Source organism: Pan paniscus, chromosome 1 (genome assembly GCF_029289425.2).
Source record: "Pan paniscus chromosome 1, NHGRI_mPanPan1-v2.0_pri, whole genome shotgun sequence".
Classification (NCBI taxonomy): domain Eukaryota; kingdom Metazoa; phylum Chordata; class Mammalia; order Primates; family Hominidae; genus Pan; species Pan paniscus.
Window position 1 is genome coordinate 126,510,520 of NC_073249.2, and position 24,347 is coordinate 126,534,866.

General features: G+C 38.9%; 1 protein-coding gene across 4 annotated transcripts in view; it reads right to left on the reverse strand.

The window, feature by feature from the left end:
* CDC14A (cell division cycle 14A) overlaps positions 1–24,347 on the reverse strand; it is a 170,434-nt gene that overhangs the window by 3,326 nt on the left and 142,761 nt on the right. Inside the window, exons 12-16 of one of the 4 annotated variants that reach the window (XM_014346180.5) lie at positions 22,010–22,122; positions 20,891–20,938; positions 18,740–18,862; positions 17,686–18,019; positions 11,907–12,152 (exon numbers count right to left, since the gene is read on the reverse strand). In XM_014346180.5, the coding sequence (XP_014201666.1) occupies positions 12,075–12,152; positions 17,686–18,019; positions 18,740–18,862; positions 20,891–20,938; positions 22,010–22,122 (696 nt within the window). In that variant the 3' untranslated portion in view covers positions 11,907–12,074. Of the gene's footprint in view, positions 1–11,906; positions 12,153–12,890; positions 18,020–18,739; positions 18,863–20,890; positions 20,939–22,009; positions 22,123–24,347 lie in introns of those variants that run through there. The other 3 variants (XM_003808479.6, XM_055115543.3, XM_008960562.5) reach the window with 3 other exon arrangements.

Here is a 24,347-nt window from a genome sequence, read left to right on the forward strand (position 1 = left end):
GAAATGGGTGGTTCTCAAGGCTGCCAGTTTCAAGAGCTGTAGGAAGAATGGAAAAGGTTTGGCTATTGACTTTCTTGTATGTGGTTCATGCTAATACTTCAAAATAGGTGTGAGATGATCAAGAATCAGAGCACTATACTATAAATATACCTGAACCCATAGTGCGAATAAAAGAGGTAAGACCCTAAGAAAGTCCAGTGAAGTTGGTCAAAAGCCTTGAAGCCCATATACATTCCACTTGAGGGACGCCAGCTACCACACTCGCAATTAGAGCATAAACATTTTTCTACCTGCTTTTTCTCGGTTTCTTCTAAGTCTGGCAAGCAGTCAGAGGGCACAGCCAGTTAAGTCCCCCAGCTATAAGAATGCCACAAAGGTATGTTGTGCGTGTATGTGTGTGTGTGTAGCTCAGCTAGTGCTTTCTTGAGAATATTTAACTTTTACTTTTGTTCCGATTAGTAAAGTTGTGCATGTTATCACTAACAGAAATCAGAAATTCTTCAAACTGCATATAACTTAGAACAAAGTTGTTTTTGCAAGCTCCATCAATTATCAATAAACAGAGATGTAGCAAATAAACATTAGACAAGCGACCTTTGTTAAATCAACTTTTTTATAGGGTAAAGTATTTCATATGTACATCAATATAGAGGGGCAAATATGTGTGTGTGCATATATTTATATATATAAACACACACATATATACATTCATTTATTTACGTATTTATTTAGTGAATCACAGTACCCAGTGAACTGGAAAACAGAAATAGTCTAGAACATTTTAAAGATTTCTATTATTCATATGGAGAATATATTCATTAGTCTTCTGTCCAAAGCCTTTACTTCCACACAGAGCTCACAAACTCTGGCTGGTGTTTAATCTAGCCTCAGATACAGCTCACCACAAGTCCCACTATTTCCTTTTCCAACCCCCTAATTTGTTCTCTTATGTTGCCTAACTGGCCCTGCAGGCCTCTGCAAACAAATGATGACACCATTTGGCCAACGAATTGACCTTCTGTCCCACCAGTTCAATTCATTCCACAAATAATTACTGAACATCAGTTGTATCTATTAAGCACTAGAAGATAAAAATACAATACCAAAGTCCTCAAAACAAAACATGTTCCATGGTTTCTTTATGTGGTATAAAGGAAAGGGAAATAAAAGATCAGTAAAAAGGGTTCAGCAAATTATTCTGACATCAGTATTTTCTAACAAATTAACTTCCTTTCATTTTCAATCTAAAATAAAAATCTTAATACAAATGCACTAAGGGGGCCACAGTGGCTCACACCTGTAATCCCAGCACTTTGGGAGGCCGAGGCGGGTGGATCATCTGAGGTTAGGAGTTCAAAGCCAGCCTGGCCAACATGGCGAAACTCCATCTCCACTAAAACTACAAAAGATTAGCAGGGCACGGTGGCACATTCCTGTAATCCCAGCTACTCGGGAGGTTGAGGCAGGAGAATCACTTGAACCCGGGAGGCGGAAATTGCAGCGAGCTCAGATCACGCCATTGCACTCCAGCCTGGGTGACACAGCAAAACTCCGTCTCAAAAAAAAAAAAAAGAAAGAAAGAAAGAAATGCACTAAGGAGAGAAGAGAATTGTTCAAGTCTCCAAGATCTATTCACTTAACAAAAGCATAACTAACACTGTGAGACCTTTCTATTCAGGGAGCAACAGTGTTGGATGACAGGAATATTTAAACTTCAGGTATCACATGGTTATCCTACGGGGTTGTGCTAACGGTCTCTCTGGGTCATTTGTACTCAGCCACAGTTGAGGAAACCTCAAGGAAAAACACAAGTACTCTCCATTTCAAATCTTAGACAGGATAGATAGATAAGCCAGATGAGTGCCTGGTGGGACCTAATACACATCGTAACAAAGCATAACTTCATGCTTTTTTTGTAGTCACAGGTAGGACTACCAACTATATACAATGTTTTCCAAATGTCCATGTATTGTAAAATTACTAATATCCCAGAAAAGACAATAGCCAGTTACTGGCATTTTTAATTTTTATAGTAAAATTACATTTTATAGTAAAATTGCATTTGCATTTTGAATTCCATGAACAATATTATTGCTATTGATTTTCGTATTCAAAAATAGATTAAATACAACTAGCTGAACTTCTTAACAAATTAGATATATTACTTGACACATCAATTATTCTGAACTAGATATTTGAGTACTTCCTATATGCTAAGGACAGTTCTAAACATCTTATACATATTCACGCATTAAATGTTTCAGACAACCCATTTACAGATGAGGAAACTGAGGCACAAAGCAGTAATTAGCCCCAATTCATGTAATTAAGAATTGGTGGAGCTGGAATTTGAACCCTAGCAGTCTGACTCTAAAGCTCAAACCCTTAGCTACCATAGTTTAATGTCTCAAGACAGCGAGCATTTGCCTTGTGATCACTACATATTCAATCCAACATTCTCTATCACCCTAACATAGACAAATAATGACCTTAGGCAAGATATGATTCTGAGTGAATAAAAAAAATTATTAAAAAATATTTGTTGCATTAAAAGATAAATAAATTTTTGAATGATTTTCATCAGGCCTGAATTCAAAGAATTTTCAGGAATATTCTAAATTTAAAAGAAATTTTCATTATAAGAACATCCATGCTTAAGTATTATGAGTTGATTAAAGTTTTAATTCTGATTGGCCAATGTTTTTAGTTGTTACAATAATGAATTAATGAATCTGAAATACAAAATAAATTATAACAATGACAGTGAAGATGGTTATAAAGAAAGCGAAAATAATTTTTATACCTGAAGTACAAATATTATTTTAGAAGTTAGCCCTTGTTTATATAACCAAGAGATTTTAATTTCTCAAATATAATATTCAAGCTCATTTAATTAGTAAGCTCAACAGAGTTATAGTGAGTTAGGACCAGATCAAGTTTATTATGAATATGTGGTATTCTTATTGTATGAATACCATAAAATTAATAATGTAGCAATATTCAACCTGAAAAATAAGGATAAAATTGCCTTAAATTTGCAGCCCCCAAAATTTTTATGTCAAAATATAAGCTTCCATCAAGAAGTCTTGTTCCCTGAAAGCAGTAAGATTTGACATAAAACAAAGTGTTAGGTAAGGAGATCAAGACAATTTGTTCTGTTCTGGAAATCTGCTACTAATCTGTTTTGGCAGATGTAGGTAGTAACTTTAAAATTTTAGCTATTCTGGAGGTGTTTCTTTTTTAAACAGCCCAGTTACCTAATCATGGCAGGAAAATGTCTAATAATTACAGATATAAATATTGTACAGATGGTTAATAAATAAAACATGTTAGCTATCAAAAACAGCAAATTATAAAGAATAATGAAAGATTAAGGTCCTTGACAGCAAATGAATGTAACGATGTCTTAATGTTCAAATAACTTGAACCAAAGGATCCAATGGCCTGGAATGTTAGCATCCTACTAAGGTCAAAATCCTGATTCAAAATGTTCATGGACTTTTTGTCACACTGACATTTTCTTTCCTACATTTTCCCCAGTCCTTTAAGGAATAAAAAATAGTGTACCAGTTATCCCTGGTTTAAGTTCTAACCACAGAGGCAAAAAGAACCTAAAATAAAAATGGTTTGTTTTAATGTGATTGAAATTAAAGGAAAAAATACATGCTTGGCAACATGGTATTTTATATATAACTATAGTGTTTTAAGTTTTAATGAACAAATACAACACTGGGGAAAAATAAATACACCCATAACTGCCTCTGTACTCCTATGTCTCTTTAAGCCTTTGTAATACAGTTTCCAGTTTTTGTATTGCTTACAAATTAACACATAATATGTGTGCATTGATACTTATTTCCATAACTGTGGATTCACAATACTGAAAGTATTTTTTATTTTTTTATTTCAATAGGTGTTGAGGTACAAGTGGTTTTTGGCTACATGGATGAATTGTATAGTGGTGAAGTCTGTGACTTTAGTGCACCTGTCACCCAAGTAGTATATATTGTACCCAACATGTACAATACTGAAAGAATTTGCCTCTGTTAATATGATACATATTTCCTCCAATAACACTAGATGAAATGTAGCTGGGTATGGTTTTATTGGCATCATATTAAGATAAAAGGATGAAGGTTTGTGTTAAAATCAGGTTCGAAAGGTGTGTGTACATTTTTCCATAGTGTTCTCTGTGCATTTCAGGGACTTCAAGACTTAAAAAGCCAATTTGGGCTTATTATAATGCTATATAAAATAGTCTTTCACCTTCCTACATGATTTTTAATAGATTCTTTTTTCTGGAGAAATTTAATATATGCTTTTCAACAATCACAAAGAGCTCAATTGTTAGATGACAGATTGTTGACACCCAGCTTGACTCAGCCAACCATTACATGAGTGTTTTCAGTTCATCTGAACACCAAAATTATATTGATGCAAACTCAGCTAAAATTTATTTTCTCTTATTTTAGTAAAGCCACATTTCTAGAAAAAAAATACACAACTCCCAGATTACTGTATATTAAAGCTAAAGCTGGAAACTTGTTTGTTTTTTGTTAGTGCTTCATATGCTAACAATGAGACCCAGGCTCCTAAACACTTTAACATTCACGAACCCAGATACATTATCTGACTTTTAGTTCAATAAGTATTTATTAGGCACTTATACTGTACTGTGGAACCTCAGGAAACAGAGATGTTTCTGAGAAGCTTAAAGGAAAGCAGAGGAGAGAGAGAATCATGTATAACTGACTATAATATGAGAGCGTCAGCGCTCCTAGGAGAGTCGAGAAAGGAAGAGCCATTCTGTTTAGATGGGTCACAAATGCTTATCAAAAAGATAACTATCGAGCCAGGTCAAGAAATATAAAATCAAGCAGAGAAACAAGGGAAAGCAGAGTGGACTGCAAGTGCTAGGGTTCAGGCTTAAGGCAGGTCGTGCCAGGTAGAGCTGCTGGAGAGGAGGCTGGCAGGGAGGCACACAGCCCGACAGGGAAGAACCCTGAATGCCAAGCCAGGGGAGCCAGACTTGACCCAGTAGGCAGAGTGCAGCCACTGAACGAAGCCAAACATGAGAAGGATTTGATTAGCTCTGTGTCTCAGAAATTTAACAGTGGCAACAGTATAGAGGAAAGATTAAAGGTAAGAGACAGGAAGACAGAAAGGGCTATGCGATAGTTCATGAAGACCCCAATTAAGGCAGCAGTGGTAAGAATGGAAGGACAGAGGCATTTTAGAGGGAGACTTGATAGGACTTAGTGACTGGTGTGACAAGGGAAAGGCAGGCAGAAGTAGTGTCAAAGCTGACTCCAAATGTCTAGCTTGGATGACTGGATGAATAAAGATGAGATGATTCGGCTAGGAAACCAAAGAAGCTGGCAATGGAAGGAACCTGTATTCTCTCCATCCCAGGTAACACCCAGAGGAAGCTGGGAGTGTAGGTCCAATGCTCAGGAGGTTACCCAAAGAGAAAGAGCCAATGTAAGGACAATCATTATGGGGCAGGCTTAGGAGTAGAAGGACTAACAGGAGCCCATCAGATCTGGCCTTGAAGAAGTCGGCAGTAATCTGCGGGAGAGACTTTCAACAGAATGAGGGGCCACCTCCCAGCTGTAGAGCGGAGGAGTACCAAAGAGACAAGGGAGGGGGAAGTGCAGGCTTCTCTTTCCCCAACTGTGGCCATAAAGGAGAAACTGTGAGAGGAAGACAGGGCCAAGGGAAGACTCCTCCCCAGCCCCCACCAGCCTACCAACTTGGATGTGCACATTTGCAGTTGAGGAGACCTGCAAACGGAGGGTAAGAGGCTGAAGATAGAAAAGGAGAAGGAAGTGGTTAGGGCAACTTCATGAAAGATTCTGGAAAGAACAGTACAGGTAGGTAGAGTTATCATTGGAAAACAGTAGAGTTTCTTTGGAATTAAAAGGGAAGGAAGAAATGGATGAGTCCAGATGCAGATAAACTTTGAGACAGAGAAGAGGGAAGTTAGAGGAAATTACTTCTGATAAATTCTATGTTCTTAGCAGATCTCAAAGCAGGGTCAGCTGGCTCTGGAGATCAGGAAGGGGTTGTGTTGGTGAAAAATGTTAAAAAGTTTTGGAACAGCCAGGTGGGGAAGAGAAAAGGAGCCAAAAAGGGATAAAACAACTAATTAGGAGCACTGAAGGGCCGGGTAAATTAGAAACACATTTGAGATGGAGCCAATTGGCAAAGTTATAGGATTTTCTCCAACAGTGCTCACAGGAGAGAGATGAGGAACAGATACAACAGATGGTTGAATTGATCTAATTTTGGAGGCTGGTAATCAAGTGGTTACAGAATGTCCAAGTAGCAGTGAGAATGTTGGAAAAAGGAAGCAAAAATGACTATGCAGGCTGTAGAAGGAAAGAGGTGAACTGAGATGGCTGGGGAAACAGGCAGGGTCAGAAAGAGGTCATGGAGCAGAGTTAGGAGGAGGGGGAAATGTTTAAAGGAGGCTGGCAGGATTCAAGATGTCAGGAGCAATGTGCTAAGCAATAAGAAGGTTTATTCAATGAATTTTCAAGTGAACAAAAATAAAGATAACTGAAGTTAAGAAAGTTTAAAATAAGATCACTGTGACACCTTGGGCAAGTTATTGCCATTCTGAGTCTTGATTTCCCCATCCGTAAATAGCAGGTTAAATAAATAAGATAATGGATATAAAGTACCTAATACCATGCCAGGCACATAGAAGGTATTCAAGAAACAGTGGATGATGATAATGATTAGAAAAATGTTACAGTTGTCCAGAATGTTGGCAGTGCCCAGGCAGCTAAAAAGTAGAAGCAAAAGTCTTCCAGGGATGAAGGGAGGTAATAACAGTGATGAGGACAAAAAGATATGAGTATCCTTGGATGATGTTTTCAAAAGACAGGAGAGCATGGAAACGAGGTTCCTAATAGGAAATGGGAACACAGCCTTTCCCCTCTTAACCATAAAGATTCAGGAGCTACCAGAGAGCAAGTAATGTGTACTTAAAGAGTAAATAAGGGAAAATGAGATAGAATGGGTCAACCTTATTTTGCTCACTTTCAAATTGAGACTTCATGATTTTCTCTTACAGTCTACTGCTTTTTCATAACAGAAGGCTGAAGGACTCACAACAGTCTGCCCAAGAGAGAAAAATATCTACTTCTAAACTGATAAAAACAGTTCTCTCCCACATATATCAACCTTTGAGTTGTTTAGACATTCACTATCAAGGAGAGCCTGCGTCATTTACCAAAGGTTTCTGTTACGGGCAAATCCAATGATTTTACAAGCAATGTGCACGTGGTGTCTGTGCTTGTTTGCACATGCATGCACATCCACATGTATGTGTATGTGTGTGTAAGAGGAAGGTGCAATAAAAATATGCCTTTCTAAGTTAAAGATCTGAAACACATGTGCACACACAGTAAAATTCAAATTTTTGGAAGAAACAAATGACATACACAGTATTAGAAAAGATGCAAGTATGGTCTGAGTATACCCACAATCAAACAGGTAAGCATAGCTCAATGCCAGATGCTTTGGAGATAACAAAAATAAAAGACATTTTCTAACCTCAATCAAGGAATTCAGTGGGGATTCAAGGCCCACATCCACAAGATAGGTGACTCTCAATACGAAAGAGGGATGAGGAAGGCCAATAACCAATACAAACAGAATGACTTCAAAAAACATCATGATTGCTATGGTCTGGTGAGATTAAGAAAGGCTTCACAGAGGAGGAGGTTAGACTTAGCCCAACTCCTGATGGAAAGGAGGTGAGAAGCAAAGGGAGGGAGGAAGGGAGACCAAGTTGGGGACATAGCATGTAAGAAAAGCACAGAGGTAGGAGGAGCCATGCACGTTCAAGGACATAAGAAACTGCCTGGCAGAAGCAGAAGGTTCATGCTCAGGAGTGGAAGGAAATGAGTTTGGAAAGCTGGTTGGGGAAAGCTGAAAAAGGCACTGAACGGCAAGCTGCAGAGACTGGACCTACTTCATGTCGAGATGGTACACTCCAAACTACCCTCTGGATGCATGCATTAAATATTTTTTAAAGATGAAGAAGAAAGAAAGGGCACAGCAGAAATTAAAAGCAAGATCAACATCTTTGTGACCCAGAAACAATCAAGACAGTGGTGGGACTCTGGCTACACAGCTGGAAGCCTGCAGAAGTGGCTGGGTGTTCCATTCATGTGGGTACATAGGTCGAAAGCCCCTGGCCTGAAATCAGGGGTGGAGTCAGGCTCTCCCACATGGGGAAGGAGGCTGAGAGAAATTGGGACCATTGCCCTCGGGCCAGGGCTGAGGTGGAGCCACATCCCTGCCTGAGAAGAAAGCCTGGGAGGAGCTCACCAAGAGATGGAAGCCTGGGTCATTAAGGTCTGTTTCTAGACTGAAAGGCCTAGATGATCGGGCAGAGCCAACAATAAGGCCAGCAGACGAGGAGGGAAAAACAGAGAGAGAAAGAGGAGAGAAACACACCAACACTCCCATCCCATCTGAACCTACCAACCAAATTCCCTAACACACAAGGCAAATGAACATTATGAGAACTGACGAAGTATGCAACCACAAGGTAAACTCTCACAGGATGAAATGCAAATAGCAAAGCAATATCAAAATGGCTTATCACCTGAGATCCTTCAGGTGAAAAAAAAAAAAATATATATATATATATATACACACACACACACACATATAAAAAGAATAAGAAGCCATAAAACAAAAACAGGCGGGCCCAAATTATAACAGATGGCTATCATAAGGATCAAATTAGAAATGCTGGAAAAGAAAGATATAGCCCCTGAAATCAAAGGTCAGTGGATTGGGGGATATACTCCAGAATGGACACATTAAAGAAAATTCACGAATTGAAAATAATAGGAGGAATTCAATCAGAATACAGCTAGAGCTTAGGAACTGAAAAATATAAAACAGAAGGTAAGATATATTGAGGACAGATTGAAAGTCTCCAATATAAGTTTGGGGGCTATTGGCTGGATGCAGTGGCTTATGCCTGTAATCCCAGCACTTTGGGAGGCCGAGGCAGGCAGATCACCTGAGGTAAGGAGTTTGAGACCATCCTGGCCAACATGGCAAAACCCCATCTCTACTAAAAATACAAAAATTAGCCAGGCGTGGTGGTGCACACCTGTAGTCCCAGCTACTCAGAAAGCTGAGGCAGGAGATTCACTTGAACCTGGGAGGTGGAGAACCTGGGAGGTGGAGGTTGCAGTGAGCTGAGATTGCACTCTAGCCTGGGTAACAGAGTGAGACTCCTTCTATTAAAAAAAAAAATTGTGGGGCTATTGCAAAAGGAGAAAATAAGGGAAATAAGGGGAAAGGCAGTAAAGCAATATCCAAAAAGATAGTGGAGCCGGGTGTGGTGGCTCAAGCCTGTAATCCCAGCAATTTGGGAGGCCAAAGCAGGAGGATCACTTGAGGCCAGGAATTCGAGACCAACCTGGGCAACATAGCAAGACACTCTCTCTACAAAAAAAAAAGAAGAATGATGGCTGAGAATTTTCCATAACTAAAAAAGCAGCCCTAAGATTGAAAGTACACACTGATGCCAGGCAAGATAAATAATAATGAATCTGTATATAGCTATATTATGGTGAAACTACAGAATTTCAGGAAAAAGAGGAAAAATCTTATAATATTTGGTCTTATTCTTCAACCACAGAAGCTGTTAAACAAAGGCTTACATTAGGAAACTGGTATTTTAAGTGGATTCTGGCAGCAGTGCAAAAATAGAAAGGACCAGAAAAATGAGAGCAAATCAATTCTACCAGAAGATGCCTGCATGAAGTTTTTAATCTAGTGGAGGACAATGGCTTGTATGTATTTGTCTCACCTTGCTCTACCAAAAAAATACTAGGCTCAAGCTAGACACTTACATAAATATTAGCTATGGCTTTATTAATTGGATAAGTTTCCATTTCATTTAATTTCAGTTTTTAAGACACGGGTTCTCTCTGTATTGCCTAGGCTGGTCTCAAACTCCTGACCTCAAGTGATCCTCCCGCCTTAGCCTCCTAAAGTGCTAGGATTATAGTGTGAGCCATTGCACCTAGCCAGCTTTTATAGGTATATAAAAAGCACTTGCTTTCTTTTACTCCTAGCCAAAAAAATAAGACGCAAGATTAAAATAAGACTCTTTTCTATTGACCTAGTAGTATTATTGACACTACATAAGAAAGTATAAAATTAAGCTGAACAACCAGGGTGATTCATAACTCTAATACATTGAAAATATAAATTAATCCTTACCTATTATATATTTCTGATCAACCTTATCACTTAAAGCAAGTTTTATGTTTTCAAGTCTTTTCAAATGTACAGTCAAAAACAGCTGACAGGCTTTATACAGAAAATTAACATAAACTACTATTTAACACTGGAAACTTAAATTATAGTTACATATATCTACAAATACTGCAAACATATAAACAGTTTATATGCATATTTAAAGGCATCATCCGAACCATGCTGACCTCATAACAATTTGATGCTTTGTCAAGTAGCATTCTCAGGTCCCCTTGGGAAGGGAAAAAAAATCGCAATGTTGAATGAATGCCAAAGATGTGGTTCAATACTGAGATTGAGCTCATGTTCTTGATATGTAGTTAGTATCCCTTAGCTGAAAACTTACATCAAATCTAAAGCAATGCCACAACAAAGAGGAAGGATGAAAAACCACAGCAACATAAATATACAACAAGAGGATAGAAAGCTAGTACCTTTAACTGTAATAAATATTAACACCTAGTTAATATTTAACAATATTAATATGAATTAATAAATGAATATTGATATAGTTTGGATGTTTTATCCCCTCCAAATGTCCTGTTGAAATGTGACTCCAGTGTTGGAGGTGGGGCTAGTGGGAGGTACTTGGGTCATGGCAGTGGATCCTTCATGAATGGCTTTGTGCTGTCCTCCCAGTAATGAGTGAGTTCCCACTGTATGAGTTCACATGAGATCTGGTGGTTTAAAAGAGCCTCGCACATCCTCCCTTTCTCTTGTTCCCTCCTGCCATGTGATACACAAGATCCCCTTTTGCCTTCCACCATGATTGTAAGCTTCCTGAGGACTCATGCAAAGCCAAGCAGGTTGTTGGTGCCATGCTCGTACAGCCCACAGAATTGTGAGCCAAATAAACCATTTTTCTTTATGAATTACCCAGCCTCAGGTATTTCTTAATAGCAACAAAAGCAGACGAATAAAAATGTCCTATTTAAAATGAGGACAAGATGACCAATTTTTAAAATGGAGAAAAGGCAGAGGGAAAAGACAACAAGTTGATATCGGGAAACACTACTACATACCACTGGAAAGTATCAGCACTTTACTGGGAATGGATATTCAAACAATCAATAAGTAGCTTATCACTGTCAGCACTAACATTATCCCAAAGTACAAATGAACCATGCTTTAGTGCACTGCCAATCACTCAGATTTTCATCAAACTGGTTATTTTATAAAGCTAGATTCTAATATTTTGATCTCATTCCAGGTCCTACTTTAAGGACCAATAATTCCTTAAAACACATACGTATTCTGCCTGATGTTAGAACACAGAAGAACTTAACCTATTCATAGGCTACCAAGATTGTTCTTACGTTTGTCAAATTTGAGGTGGAAAACATCCACACAGTCTTCATAACCAAAGAGCAGCATTAACCAACTGAGTATAAAAATGCTACTAACACTAGAAAAGAGAACTACATTTAAGCCAACTTCAACTGTCATATAAGAATGCTGAGGGAAAGTAGGAAGCACACAATATTTCATTTCCATTTTGCTTTCAACTTTCAACCAAATGAGTATTTTAATTTTTAATTCCCTCCTGTGACCAGTACTGTGTTAGAAACCATGAACTATAAAAGAACTTTTTGAAATGTCTGCAAAAGAAGTTTAAATTTGGAGACAATTCTTACATACACAGACAATATGTAAACAAATATAGATGTTCATGTATATAATAGCATACATGATAAAATAAAGTATTAATTATAGGGTGGATTCCACTTACTGGGGAGAGCTTCACAGAAGACATGGGAGGTAATATATGTCTTTATTTAAAGATGAGAAATTGGTAAGGAGAGCAGGGGGCTTCCAAGAAAGGGCTTCCTAAAGACTAGCAGTAGGCATGAACACTGTGGGAGAAGAAGACAAGAGAATAAGCAAGGTAAATGCTGGTGCAAAGATACAATACTACAGAAATGCAGTACAGAGGGCCTGAAAGCTCAACAAAGAAAGTCAGTATTTATGTTCTGCACTAAGGGACCACTGGTCATTTCTGAACAGGGAAATAAGATGTTGAAATCTATATCTCTTATCTGGCAATGCTTTAAAGCAGGGGTTGGCAAACTGCAGCTCACTATCCAAATGCAACCCACCACCTATTTTTGTTAATAAAGTTTTATTTAATATTAGCCACACTTTTCGTTTATGTATTGAGTTGAATAGTTGGGACACAAAGCTAAAAATCTTTACTATCTGGCCCTTTACAGAAAAAGTTTGCCAACCCTACTTTAAAGTAAGAATTAAAGGTGGAAAAAAGGTGGAAAGAGACAAGTTAGGAAGATCATCAAAGACTCAAACACAACAGGGATGAGGAAGCAACTGAATGGAGAAGAAAGGAAAAATTCCAAGAGACAATGGCACCACTGACATTACCTACAACCTTCACTATGAGAATATCCCTGCAAATGTTTGAAGATTAAGATAGAAGAGTGCATAACAAAGCTTATTACAGGCTATAATAAGTTTCACTTATTTGTATAGTTTTATTATTAAAGCTACAGAGCATTCATTCATTTAACCATCCATCATTTTATCCAATCAACAAATACTTAATGAGTGCCTAATATATGCCATGCACAGGGCATATAACTATAAAAACCAGAGGCACCATCCCTGCCCTCACGAAGCATATAGTCTAGTGGATGATGCAAATTCTGAGTGAAAAAGAGTATTCTGATTTAGACCAAGGTGGGATGTAGAGAGGCTTATGGGAGAAGCAACATGAACTAACTCAGAGTTGGGGGTCAGGTAAGGTCAATGTAGATGACTAGTAATCCAGTGATTAAGTGTCATAAAAATAAAGCATAGCAAATATTCAAGACAGATACCACAAGTAATTTCAATTTAATAAAATACTTCCACCCCACCTACACCATAATCACATGTCCCTCATTTCTTAAGCATTTGAAAACTCCTCTGAGTGTCAGGGAGTGAAACTCATTTTTTACAGTAAGTGGGTCAACAAAAATGTAACCTTGTGTGTGTGCATTGCACAGGGCAGTAGAAACTGCAAGACTAGCAAAAGAGGACAAATTAATAAAAATAAAATCTGACTGTTCCTCAGCATTCTGTCACAACCATAAGGAATCCTTAACATTTGTTCTTGTTTTCTGTGTTAAACGATTTAATGACAGAATAAGGAAATCATTTTTACATTTTTCTGGGGGCTGAACTGCTGCAAAAAGTGAGTGAGCAATTGCAGCTTTCAAAAGAGATGCTAATTGTAGCTTTTAAAATATTAGATTCCCTCTAAATACCCATAACCCCCATCCCCTAAGAGTTTCTGGGTCTTTCTTAAAGGTTCTGGGAGGATATTGCCATGCAGACTTCATTTTCCTACCTAAGAATTTTAAAACATTTTTATTGAGTGATTTTCCTAGTTCTTCAAGGCTCCTAAATCTCACATCTTCAGAAGTACTAGAACTAGAAGTATGATCTCATTTAGACAATAAACCCAGTATAATTAGACAAGCTGCACTGGACCATAAACAAAAATAACTCATAATCTCCTATCTTATTCCACACAAAGTGGGAATTTTCATCATAATTTAGCTTTTTGACCACAAGTCAGCAGAAGTAGGACTTGGAGCTTTCCCTCTCACAGGAGGTTTTCTAAGCAAAGTTAAAGGGGGGAAGGTCTGCTACAAAGACCTGCTGCTTCTTACTTCCAGGGAGGGTGAGAGGGAGGAAAATGTTGTGTTGATAATTCTATTTATAAATGCTTTTCTTTACAATAAGATGATAAATTTAGGAGGGAGGAGAAGGGAAGTGGCAGCAACTGCCCACACAGACTATTACTTAAATTGAATTATTTAAAAATCACTCTATTCTAGCCAGAAGAGGGACGAGGAGGAGGAGAAGTGAAAAGAAATAACAAAATACGGAACGAGACCCAAATCAAGTTACGTAAACATCATTAGGGGAGATTAACAATTGTCTAAAGAATTGCCCCCATGGTTCTACCAGCAAAGAGGAAAACAAAAAAGTAGAACATTATTCTTGTCAAGCTACCAATGCTACTGGCATTCAGCTATAAATGTGGATTACACAATACCTTTATGTATGTAATCTGCAAGGTATTTACATAGTCATGCATCACTTAATGACAAAGATACATTCTGAGAATGCATCCTTAGGCAATTTCATTGCTGTGTGCACGATAGAGTGCACTTATACAAACCTAGATGGTAGAGCCTGCTACACACCTGAGCTAAATGGTATAACCTATTGCTTCTAGGCTGCAAACCTGTACAGCATGTTACTCTACTGAATATTGCAGGCAACTATAACACAGTGGTAAGTATGTGTGTCTAAACATACCTAAACATAGAAAATATACAGTAAAAATATGGTATAAAAGACTTAAAAATTGTACACCTGTAAAGGGCACTTACCATGGATAGAGCTTGCAGGAAGGGAAGTTACTCTGGGTGAGTCAGTGGGTGAGTGGTGAGTGAACATGAAGGCCTAGGACATTACTGAACACTACTGTAGACTTTATAAACGCTGTACACTTAGGTTATACTAAATCTATATTAAAAATTTTTCTTTCATGAATAATCAATTAACCTTAGCTTACTGTAACATTTTTATTTTATAAACTTAATTGTTTTAACTTTTGACTCTTTTGTAATAATACTTAGTTTACTATTTTTTAATGTTTTTATCAACTCCCAATCACTTGAAATTAACACTTAAAATAAGCATTGTATGTGTAACTGTACCAAGTATTTTCTTCCTTTACATCCTTATCCTATTTTTTTATTTTAAATATTTTTAGTATTTACTTTCTAAATTTTTTGTTTAAAATGAAGACACAAACACACACATTAGCCTGGACCTACACCAGGTCAGGATAATCAATATCACTGTCTTCCACCTCCACATCTTGTCCCACTGGAAGGTCTTCAGGAGCAGTAACACATGGAGCTGTCATTTCTTATAACAACAATGCCTTCTTCTGGAATACCTCCTGAAGGACCTGCCTGAGGCTTACAGTTAACTTTTGTTTTAATAAGGAGAAGGTGTATACTCTAAAATAACGATATAAAGTACAGTACAGTATATACATAGGCCAGTAACAGGTATTTATTATCAAATATTATGCACTGTACATAATTGTATTGCTAGATTTTTATATGGCTGCAGCACAGTAGGTCTGTTTACACCAGCATCACCACAACACATGAGTACTGCAGTTATAACCCTACGAGGGCTACGACGTCACTAGGCAATAGGAATTTTTCAGCTCCATTATAGTCTTATGGGACCACCATTGTATACATGGTCTGTTATTGACCAAAACATCATTAGGCAGCACATGACTGTATGATTATCTATATATCTCTAGCACTTTTTCTGAAAATGGAAAGATCTGCATTCTGATCCAAAAGAAGAGGCTGATCCACAATTGGTATGTGAAAATGCTGACTGAACTCAATGCCTGCTGGAAAGTATATGATTTATAAATATAGTTAGGAAAATGTAAATATATTATCTTTTTACATCTAATCCTTAGTTACATGGATTTAAGTTTTTATGATACCTATACACCCAATTTTTATAGTGGGATCATGGGATCAGAATCAGATTAAGGGGTAGATGGGCTGGCAATTTCCTGGGACCCTAATCTGTAAAAGAATCTAAACTAATGCCAAGGCCAAGCATGGTGGCTCATGCCTGTAAAATAGGACAGGGAAAATCAGATACACCAGGCTCCTCTTAGGGAATGGGTTGAGAGTGGACAGAGAGGGAAAAAGTTTTAAAAGAGGTCTCAGGTAGGGACAGGAGTGGTAATGAATCTAATGCAACCACACATGAACACACACACACACACACACACACACTGCATTCTCATGTTAGAAAACATCCTCATCCTCATGGTTTCTTTTTTTTTTTTTTTGAGAGTGGCTGTGTCACCCAGCTGGAGTGCTGTAGCACGATCTTGGCTCACTGCAGCTTCCACCTCCCGGGTTCTAAGGGATTCTCCTGCCTTACGGTAGCTGGGATTACAGGTGCGTGCCACCACGCCCAGCTAATTTTGTATTTTTTGTAGAGACGGGGTTTCACCACGTTGGCCAGGCTGGTCTCGAACTCCTGACCTCAGGTGATCCACCAGCCTTGGCCTCCCAAAATGCTGGGATTATAGGCATGAGCCACTGAGCCTGGCCCATCCTCATGGTTTCTAAACTGTCAACTAAAGAAAGTAGATATCATTAAGAATGAACCATGGGGCTCCTGTTTTGCTGAGTGGGCCATACGCAGCACACTGCCACCAGCACCTTTCCTCCTCCCCTCTTCTCTACAGAAGCAGCCACTCCCTAGATGATGGCTGAGAAAATGTTTCAAGAATAGCAAGTGTGAAGCGACACCAGGCCAGAGCCTTCCAAGACACCCAGGGCTTGTTCATGCCCTGAGTACGATCAGTGTTGCAACACTGTATGTATATGTACCATGCTTCATATTTCCTTAATACATAGGATTGATTTCTCCTTCCTATTTGTCCTTGTTCCTCTCAAGTCGAAACTCACATTCCTATAGATCTCAATACCCCTAGAGGCAATCAAAACAGGTTATTAAAGTAATTCATAATAGGAGTTTACCAACAGAGTTTACCTCACCAGGTATTGTTGATTGTTAAAGAGAGCTTGGTAACCTAAATAGAGATCTCATTGGTAAGATGTGTTTGGAGGTCTTCCCACCTTTCTCTAGAAGAGTGCTGGCTACTTTTAAACACCTTCCGGATACTCTGCTTGCTCCCCACCTTGCATCCCAGGTACCTACCTATAAGCCCTTCTTAGAAACATCTTCCACTTGCCACTTATTTTATTCTGGGTCAGGTCCTTGCAGGAGGTGAAATATTCCAGGGCCTAATGCTTAGTTCTAGGAAGATACTGTTCACTCAGCACCTTCCACGTTTCAATACTCCAAAATTAATTCACTGATATATGATGCGGAAAAAGCCATAATTCCCCAAACCAGCACACCCCCAGCAAATGCTATCCACTGTATGAATCAGCTCCTGGCTTAGCACCAGATATTCAGAGTGATTGGAAACATAACTGAAAAGTAACTGAAGTCAACAATGCCCATAATCAAAAGAATGAAAGCTATTTCCCTTTTAAGAGAAACTACTTAAAAAGGAGTTGGGGGTAAGAAGAAAAAGAAGGAAGGAAGAAAACCCAGTTGTGACTTGGCGTTTACTTGAAGAGGAGCTAGCAGAATGTAGTGCATAGACAGTTTCACAGCACAGAGGGAAGGCATCGCTCAGAAGGCTTCCTTGGCGCTATTAAATTTCTTTGGTGGCAGCCTTGGCTGGGAAGGCAAGGCACAGAAGTTGCATTCAGGGTTCTGAGGACCAGGAGGTGGTGTCTGCGAACTTACAGGGATAGAACGGCTCAGGAATCTCGCTGAAGAAGAAGAAAGCCCGGTGTAGGAGGGTCGGAGGATGGTGGTGTGCTCCTCTGTCTTGGCGCTGTGGGGGCCTGGGGGGCTGTTCAGGTTGCCCCCATTGCTGTTGCTGCTTCTGTTGTACTGATTATTGTTGAGCTCAGGGTAATTTCTGGTAGTTGGCTGGGAGCTGCCATTCAAGAGGTTGGTAAACGGGCTGGCTGTGAAGCCTGCCTTAGAGGATGAGGAGGTCTTTTTGTTCTCTGGATCATCTGTTGCAGCATTCAAGTTCCCTAGAGAACTGGCTAGCCGGGAGTTTATGGAAAAGCTGAATGGAAAACACAAGTGAGGAGGGAAAAAACAGAAAACAATGTACAATCACACAGAGCTCACGTTTCTAAACACATACTCATGACATTAGGGGAACATGATGAAGATGAATCTGATCAATGTGAATGATGTCAGGATGGCTTCCTCATCACCCTTGGTGTTATGATAATATGTAGCCTTGAGTTATACATATCAAGTTGCTTTGTCAAAAGCAGTTAACTAGGACCCAAGAAACTGGCTAAAACACTTTGACTACAGATCTTGAAATAGAACATCACAGAGTTTTATTTACCCTGGGGTGGGAAGTAAAGGAAAAGGGCCATGTAAGGGGAGCGTTAAAAGCAGACTTAAGTACATATTCAATCACATGACTACATCAAACATCCCTACCCATTTTGGTTAGTTCTCCCTTGCCTATACGTGTCAGCTGAGAAATGACAATATCATTTGTATATACAACTGAACTCCATTTTCTGGATCACACTAAGCCAGCTGCTCACTCTCTAGAAGAAGAGCACGCTTTGCACCATTCCCTCCACAACCTTGTCTCCTGCCTTCCCAAGACAGGAACGGAAGCCCCAGAACATCACAGGGTCTTCCGTGGTTTCTCCTCTTCTCCGTTGTCCCCTCCTCTGACAAAACTGCAGCTAAACTCATCGCCTGCTGCAAGCTTCCTTTACCTCAAACCAGCACCTTAGAAGAGGGAGAGAAAAATTACCTTCTTACAGTGGCACCCGAAGACAAAGAAGTTCTGTTGATCCTCTTGGCCGTTGCTGAAGGGGACAGTGCCATTTTTGATGTCTTCAAAGTAACTGCAGATCCTTGCAGGGATGAACTTAATCTTTGCGGAGAAAAATGGCAAAGTGTCACAATAAAGTAGTCTTATCTTAAACATTCAGCAACTAACTAGGACAAGATAAATTAATCAATCTTAAAGATATCATGACAGGTCCTAATAGTGATGACAGCAGCGGCAGCCACCACTGACACAGCGCTAACTCTGCCAGGCACTGTTCTAAGAACCTTAAAGATGTCAGCTCAGCTTGTCCTCACAACAACCCTACGAAGTAGCTAATATTGCTGTCCTTACTTTACAAGTGAGGAAACAAAAACACAGAGGAAAAGTTCCTCATCCAGTCACTCAGTTAGTGAACAGCAGACCTGGGATTCAAACCCAGGAGTCAAAGTCCTGCTCTTAGCCATGATCCTGTCTTCCTGGGCCACTGCCCTTCTTTGCCACTGGTATTCATTCCTCAGCACAACCTTAGATGCCACTTCTTATATGTCAAATCCATCCTCTTCTTTTCACCCTGCAAACTACCCTAGGCGAGGCCATCTTTATTTCTTGTCCTTGACTACGAGTGGCATCTTTTAATCTTATTCCTAAACAATTCAAATTGTGAACAGCCTTCAGTGAATCATGTCACTTCACTGTTTAAATCATTTCATCTTTCCTCCGTGCCCACAAGCCTATAGAAACTCTTTGGCTTGGCATATGCAGCCCCTCCAAAATCTGGACAGGTCCTTCTTTCCACACTTTCCCATTGGACATCTCTATTCCAGCTACATAAGAATGCCTTGAGTTCCCTGAATGGGTAGCGTCCACACGTTTGTCCAGTTTGCACAGACTATTTTCCCTGCCATGGCATTTTCTCATCTCCTTCCCATCCTCTACCTCTTATCTTCCATGTCCATTTGACCCACTTCTATCACACTTAGCCTTTAATGGTCCAATCAGCTGTTACCTCATCAAGCAAGCCTTCTCTGAGTTCCCAAGCAATATATGTTTCATCATATATTCTCATAGTAAATCATAGCTCTTATACCATATTGCGTCATCTGATATTTGTCTATGTCTGTTACCTGATGTAAGCTCCTTGAGGGCAAAGACTTCTCTCTCATTTCAATTCCCAGTGGCTAGCACAATGCTGGATTCTGAGCAGGTGCTCAATAAATATTTGCCAAGTGGACAAAAAGGAAAAACTGACTCAAATCTGGAGAGCCAGGGCCCAGTCATAATCTTAATACCAAATCTGTTTGATCCTAGATAAATCATTTAATATAGCTGAACTCTGTTTTCCTCTCTGCTAGAGAAAAGCTTATTTACTTGTAGACTCTTTCCTTCATTATCCACCCACCAAACAGCAGCTTAAGCTCATGTTTTGCCTCCAAAATAAAAATGGAAAAAGTTCTACAAAGAAGCAATTCAAGCTTCTCCAGAAGCTCCAGAAGCTTAAGCCCTCTTTGAACTGCCCTCACTAAACAGTCCTAAACCTAAGAATGAATAAGAACCAGCAGGTGAAGAGCTTCTTTCCCCTATTTCATCAACACTCTTGGCCAAACATCTCTACTGCTCTCACTGAGTGCCACACCAGATCGTGGTACCACTCCCGGAGGTTTCAGGGGACATTTTTCCACAGAACAAAACTAGTGTTTCCTCTTGAAAAGGAAGGTAGAGAAGAAAATAAGACTACAAAATAAAGGAGGGGAACAAATACATGCTGATTGGGAAAAAATAGAAAGAGGACCAATAAAAATGAAAACAATTTAAGCTAGATCTATCACTAGATCAAAAGGAGAGATGCAGAGCACCTGTAGTTTCTTAGAGACCTCCCTCCACAATGTGCTAAGAGCACAAAATACATTGATGTCTCTACCACCACCACACAGCCCTGTGGGCATGCCAGCAAAAAAATCCTTTTCATGGTGAGCATTAAAAATAAGGCATAAACAATATGGAAGAGAAAGGAAGCAATTTAAAAAGCAAAAAGCTGTGTACAGTTGATTTTCGTGTTTGAGGCTTGGGAAACATGGCTAAAAGGAAGCATATATTTACAAGCTACTAGACATTCAACCTCATTGGCAGTACCTGAAAGGCTGGGACACTGCTCTTGGATGTCCTTTTGTATCATCTGACCTGCGGAAATCAAAGACAGATGCTCACATATCACCAGGGCACACGTTTTCACAAAGACCACAAGGCACATCAAATGGTATCAAACCAGTAAAAATATTAAATTAGCAAAAGGGAGAAACCTTGCAAATGGATATTAGATTACCCAGAACCAGGCTTGCTATCCCCTTTTCTCATAATACTGCAGAAAATGATAACCTCATCTTTGAGCAATATGAACCTTTATTCCTTAGATCAGGAACTCAGTAAAGACCCAATCTGACTACAGTGTTATAGTTTCTCCCAGATTACACATGAAAACTAAATTCCCTGTGAATCTGTTTGGTGTTTACCATACCGGCAAAACATCCTTCTGCTATGTGTATCTCTTATTTATAAGTCAAAAAAATGTTGCTGCTTACCATTATATTAATTTGTGGACTGGGGCCTTGCCACCCAGTATATTGTAATTTTAAAAAATGATGATATTTACAAATGTTTGCACCTTTTGATTCCCCTTTTTTTAAACCCAATCTGAGCTATCAGCAGGTTTCAAATGTGATCAGAAGTCAAGTCCCATCATTGATTCTGGTGAGTAGTTTGAGACTTCAAAGTCAAGATGGCTTATAACTTTACAGGCACAGGTAAGAATTGCTTATTCAATTTTCAAAAATAGAAGGTAAAGCTGAGGAACTAGCTTAGATTGCCAGAGACTGGCATACAATACTTTTATATACACTATGAGTCAATACAACAGCCTCAGCACACCTGTGAGGATCCAACACAGGACAAGAAACTCATTCACAGCAGAAGGGGAGAAATCCAAACAGAATTTGAAGCAGAGTCCCAGAGATAACTGCTTTGCAGCTTAAGGTAGAATTCCAGAGACTGAGATGGCAGCAGTTGCTTTCAATAAACTTCTAAACTTTAGCTACTCCCAACAGTGATAAAATAATCAATAAACAACACAAAATAGTAAACTTAGTATTTGTAGAACAAAATTCAAAAGAGAAGATTACAGATTAAAGAGAAGATGAAATGTTCTATTCACAAAGGGAAGCACACTATAAATTGAAGTGTTTAAAACAGATCTACCTAAATGCACAGGATGGTGAGGTACGTGGCTGTCTCTGACTTTTTAAGGCACGTAGTTTGTCTCCCTGGGTTATACCATTTTTCATTTCCACATCATCATCTTCTAAGTTATCCTGGAAAAAAATACACGTTCCATAGAAAGGTCAAAATTTGGCTTTATATAGGTTTCTTAACAGACTACATATATAGATACATTTTATACAGATTATCTTAATATAGATTAAGTCACTAAAGGTACTGTGAATCAGCATTGTCAAAGTTTACACAAAAGAACACTCAACTATTTGCCAGTTCAACAGGCAACAAGTCAAATTCCAAATCAATGAAGCATGGGAACAGATGTGGTAGAATATACAAGGAGCTGTTTGTTACACTGGACAGCAACAGAGGAGACTCTCCTGCAGACACAATCATACGTTGGAATATAGCCTAGATACAGAAGGGCCCACAGATGCAGTACAAATATGTTTTTAGATACTACCAGGACCCATCACTGCAAATTCCATAACCTGTTTACAAAAATACAAGATAAAAATACTTTAGGATATCTATACAGTAAGTTATTAACACAGTAATCATGTAACACTAGTAAAAGCACACAAGCCCTTTTCAGAAGGATTTAAAGGACCATGTTCACTAGATCTTTCCTTCTGAAATAACTCTTTATAGTTTGAAAAATAGAAGTACCATGCTAGTCTCTTCAAATGCTAGTCTCTTCAATAGCCCTGATGCAGGGGGAGGCACTGGTACCCTTATTATCGATGAAAAAAGGACATACTCATGGAAGTTAGGAATATTGCCCAAGCTCCCATAAGCTCTTAATGACCTTTGTGTGACTTCAAAATTAGATTTCTTGTCCCAAGATGCAATGTTCTTTCTAAAATATATGCCATAGCACACTGTCATTGCACCAGTGAAGACTGTATTTTGCCTTTTTTCCTCAACTGAAAAATCAAAGTGCTTGGATTTGCTAAAATCCCTCCCAGCCGTAATAGTCCCCTCCCCTATTTAAAACTAGAACTCTTGTTTGATGAAAAATGTACTTCCATCAAGTCACATTTGGTCATTTCTCATCGCAATACCTCCTCAATCCCGGCCACCTATGTTGGGTTCCACAGTAAAAAGATCAAACCTCACCATCACATCTCTGAGTTTAAAAAAGAAATAAAGAAATGCAAAGCACAAGGCCAGTGGGAAAGAAAGAATAAGGACAAAAGCTTCCTAGAGGCAATCCCTTAAAGAATGGGTGCAAGTGACGCAGCCCAAGATCCCAGGAAAGGTCGTCCTGCGCAAGAATACCAGCTCAACAGTCACAGGATCATGGAGTCTTCATGACAGAGGATTCTCTTAGAGTCTCAAGTTGCACTTCTAAAAAATCTCCAGAAATCAGTTTTACCATTCAGTTCTATCCATACAACCCCAATGGGGGAGGAACTTATTACCATCAAAGGAAGCCTGCAAGAACAGAAATCAGGAAGGTCTGACAGCTAGGCTTGCCAGTGGGATGGTGCACCTGAGAAGGTGAGCTTAGCTTCACTAGGCTGCAGTAAGCACTCAACGTGCTGGGATGTTAGCAGTTACTTAGCACAGAGCCAGAGTTTCCTGAATATGAGGTGAGGCCAAAAAACACATAGGTCCTCATGAGAATGGCTAAGAAAGCTTCTAGGAGGACCTGACAGAATCCTTGCCACAATCAGTTTCATTGTCAACTGGGTGCTTTTGTACCAGGAAAGCTTATTTGTTCCTCCAACTAGGAGGATCTTTATGTTTCCCACTAGAAACACCTTCAAAATTCTAAATATAAAATGATTCTCAACCTGTAATTCTAAAATTCAACCTTTCAGGTAAGTATAAAGGTAAAACAGATATAAAAATTTACCTTCCATACAATCTTTCTGAGAAAACTATTACAGGATATGCTCTTCAGGAAAAAAGGAAAGATAACATGAGATCCAAGAAAATTAGGGATCTAACTGAAGAATATGAAGAAGAGTTATAGAATCAGGCTATATAGTTCTGATCCTAGGACTTCACACACACACACATACCCACACACACACATACACACACACACACACACACACACACACACAGCAGGGCTAAGAACAACCAGTCCAAGTTAGAAGGGATAAATGTCTTCAGGAAAAGAATGGAATTAGAATGGAATTTTGCTGTGTTGAAATTTTGAAAAAATTTAAAATTGTTTGGCACAACTTTTTAAAGCATTATCTTTTCCTAAATGCATAGAAAACTATGCAAATTTAAAAAGGCAATTAAGTCTAGGACACACAAAGAGAACATCAAAAAAGGAAACAGTCATAGTGTACTACTAAGCTCA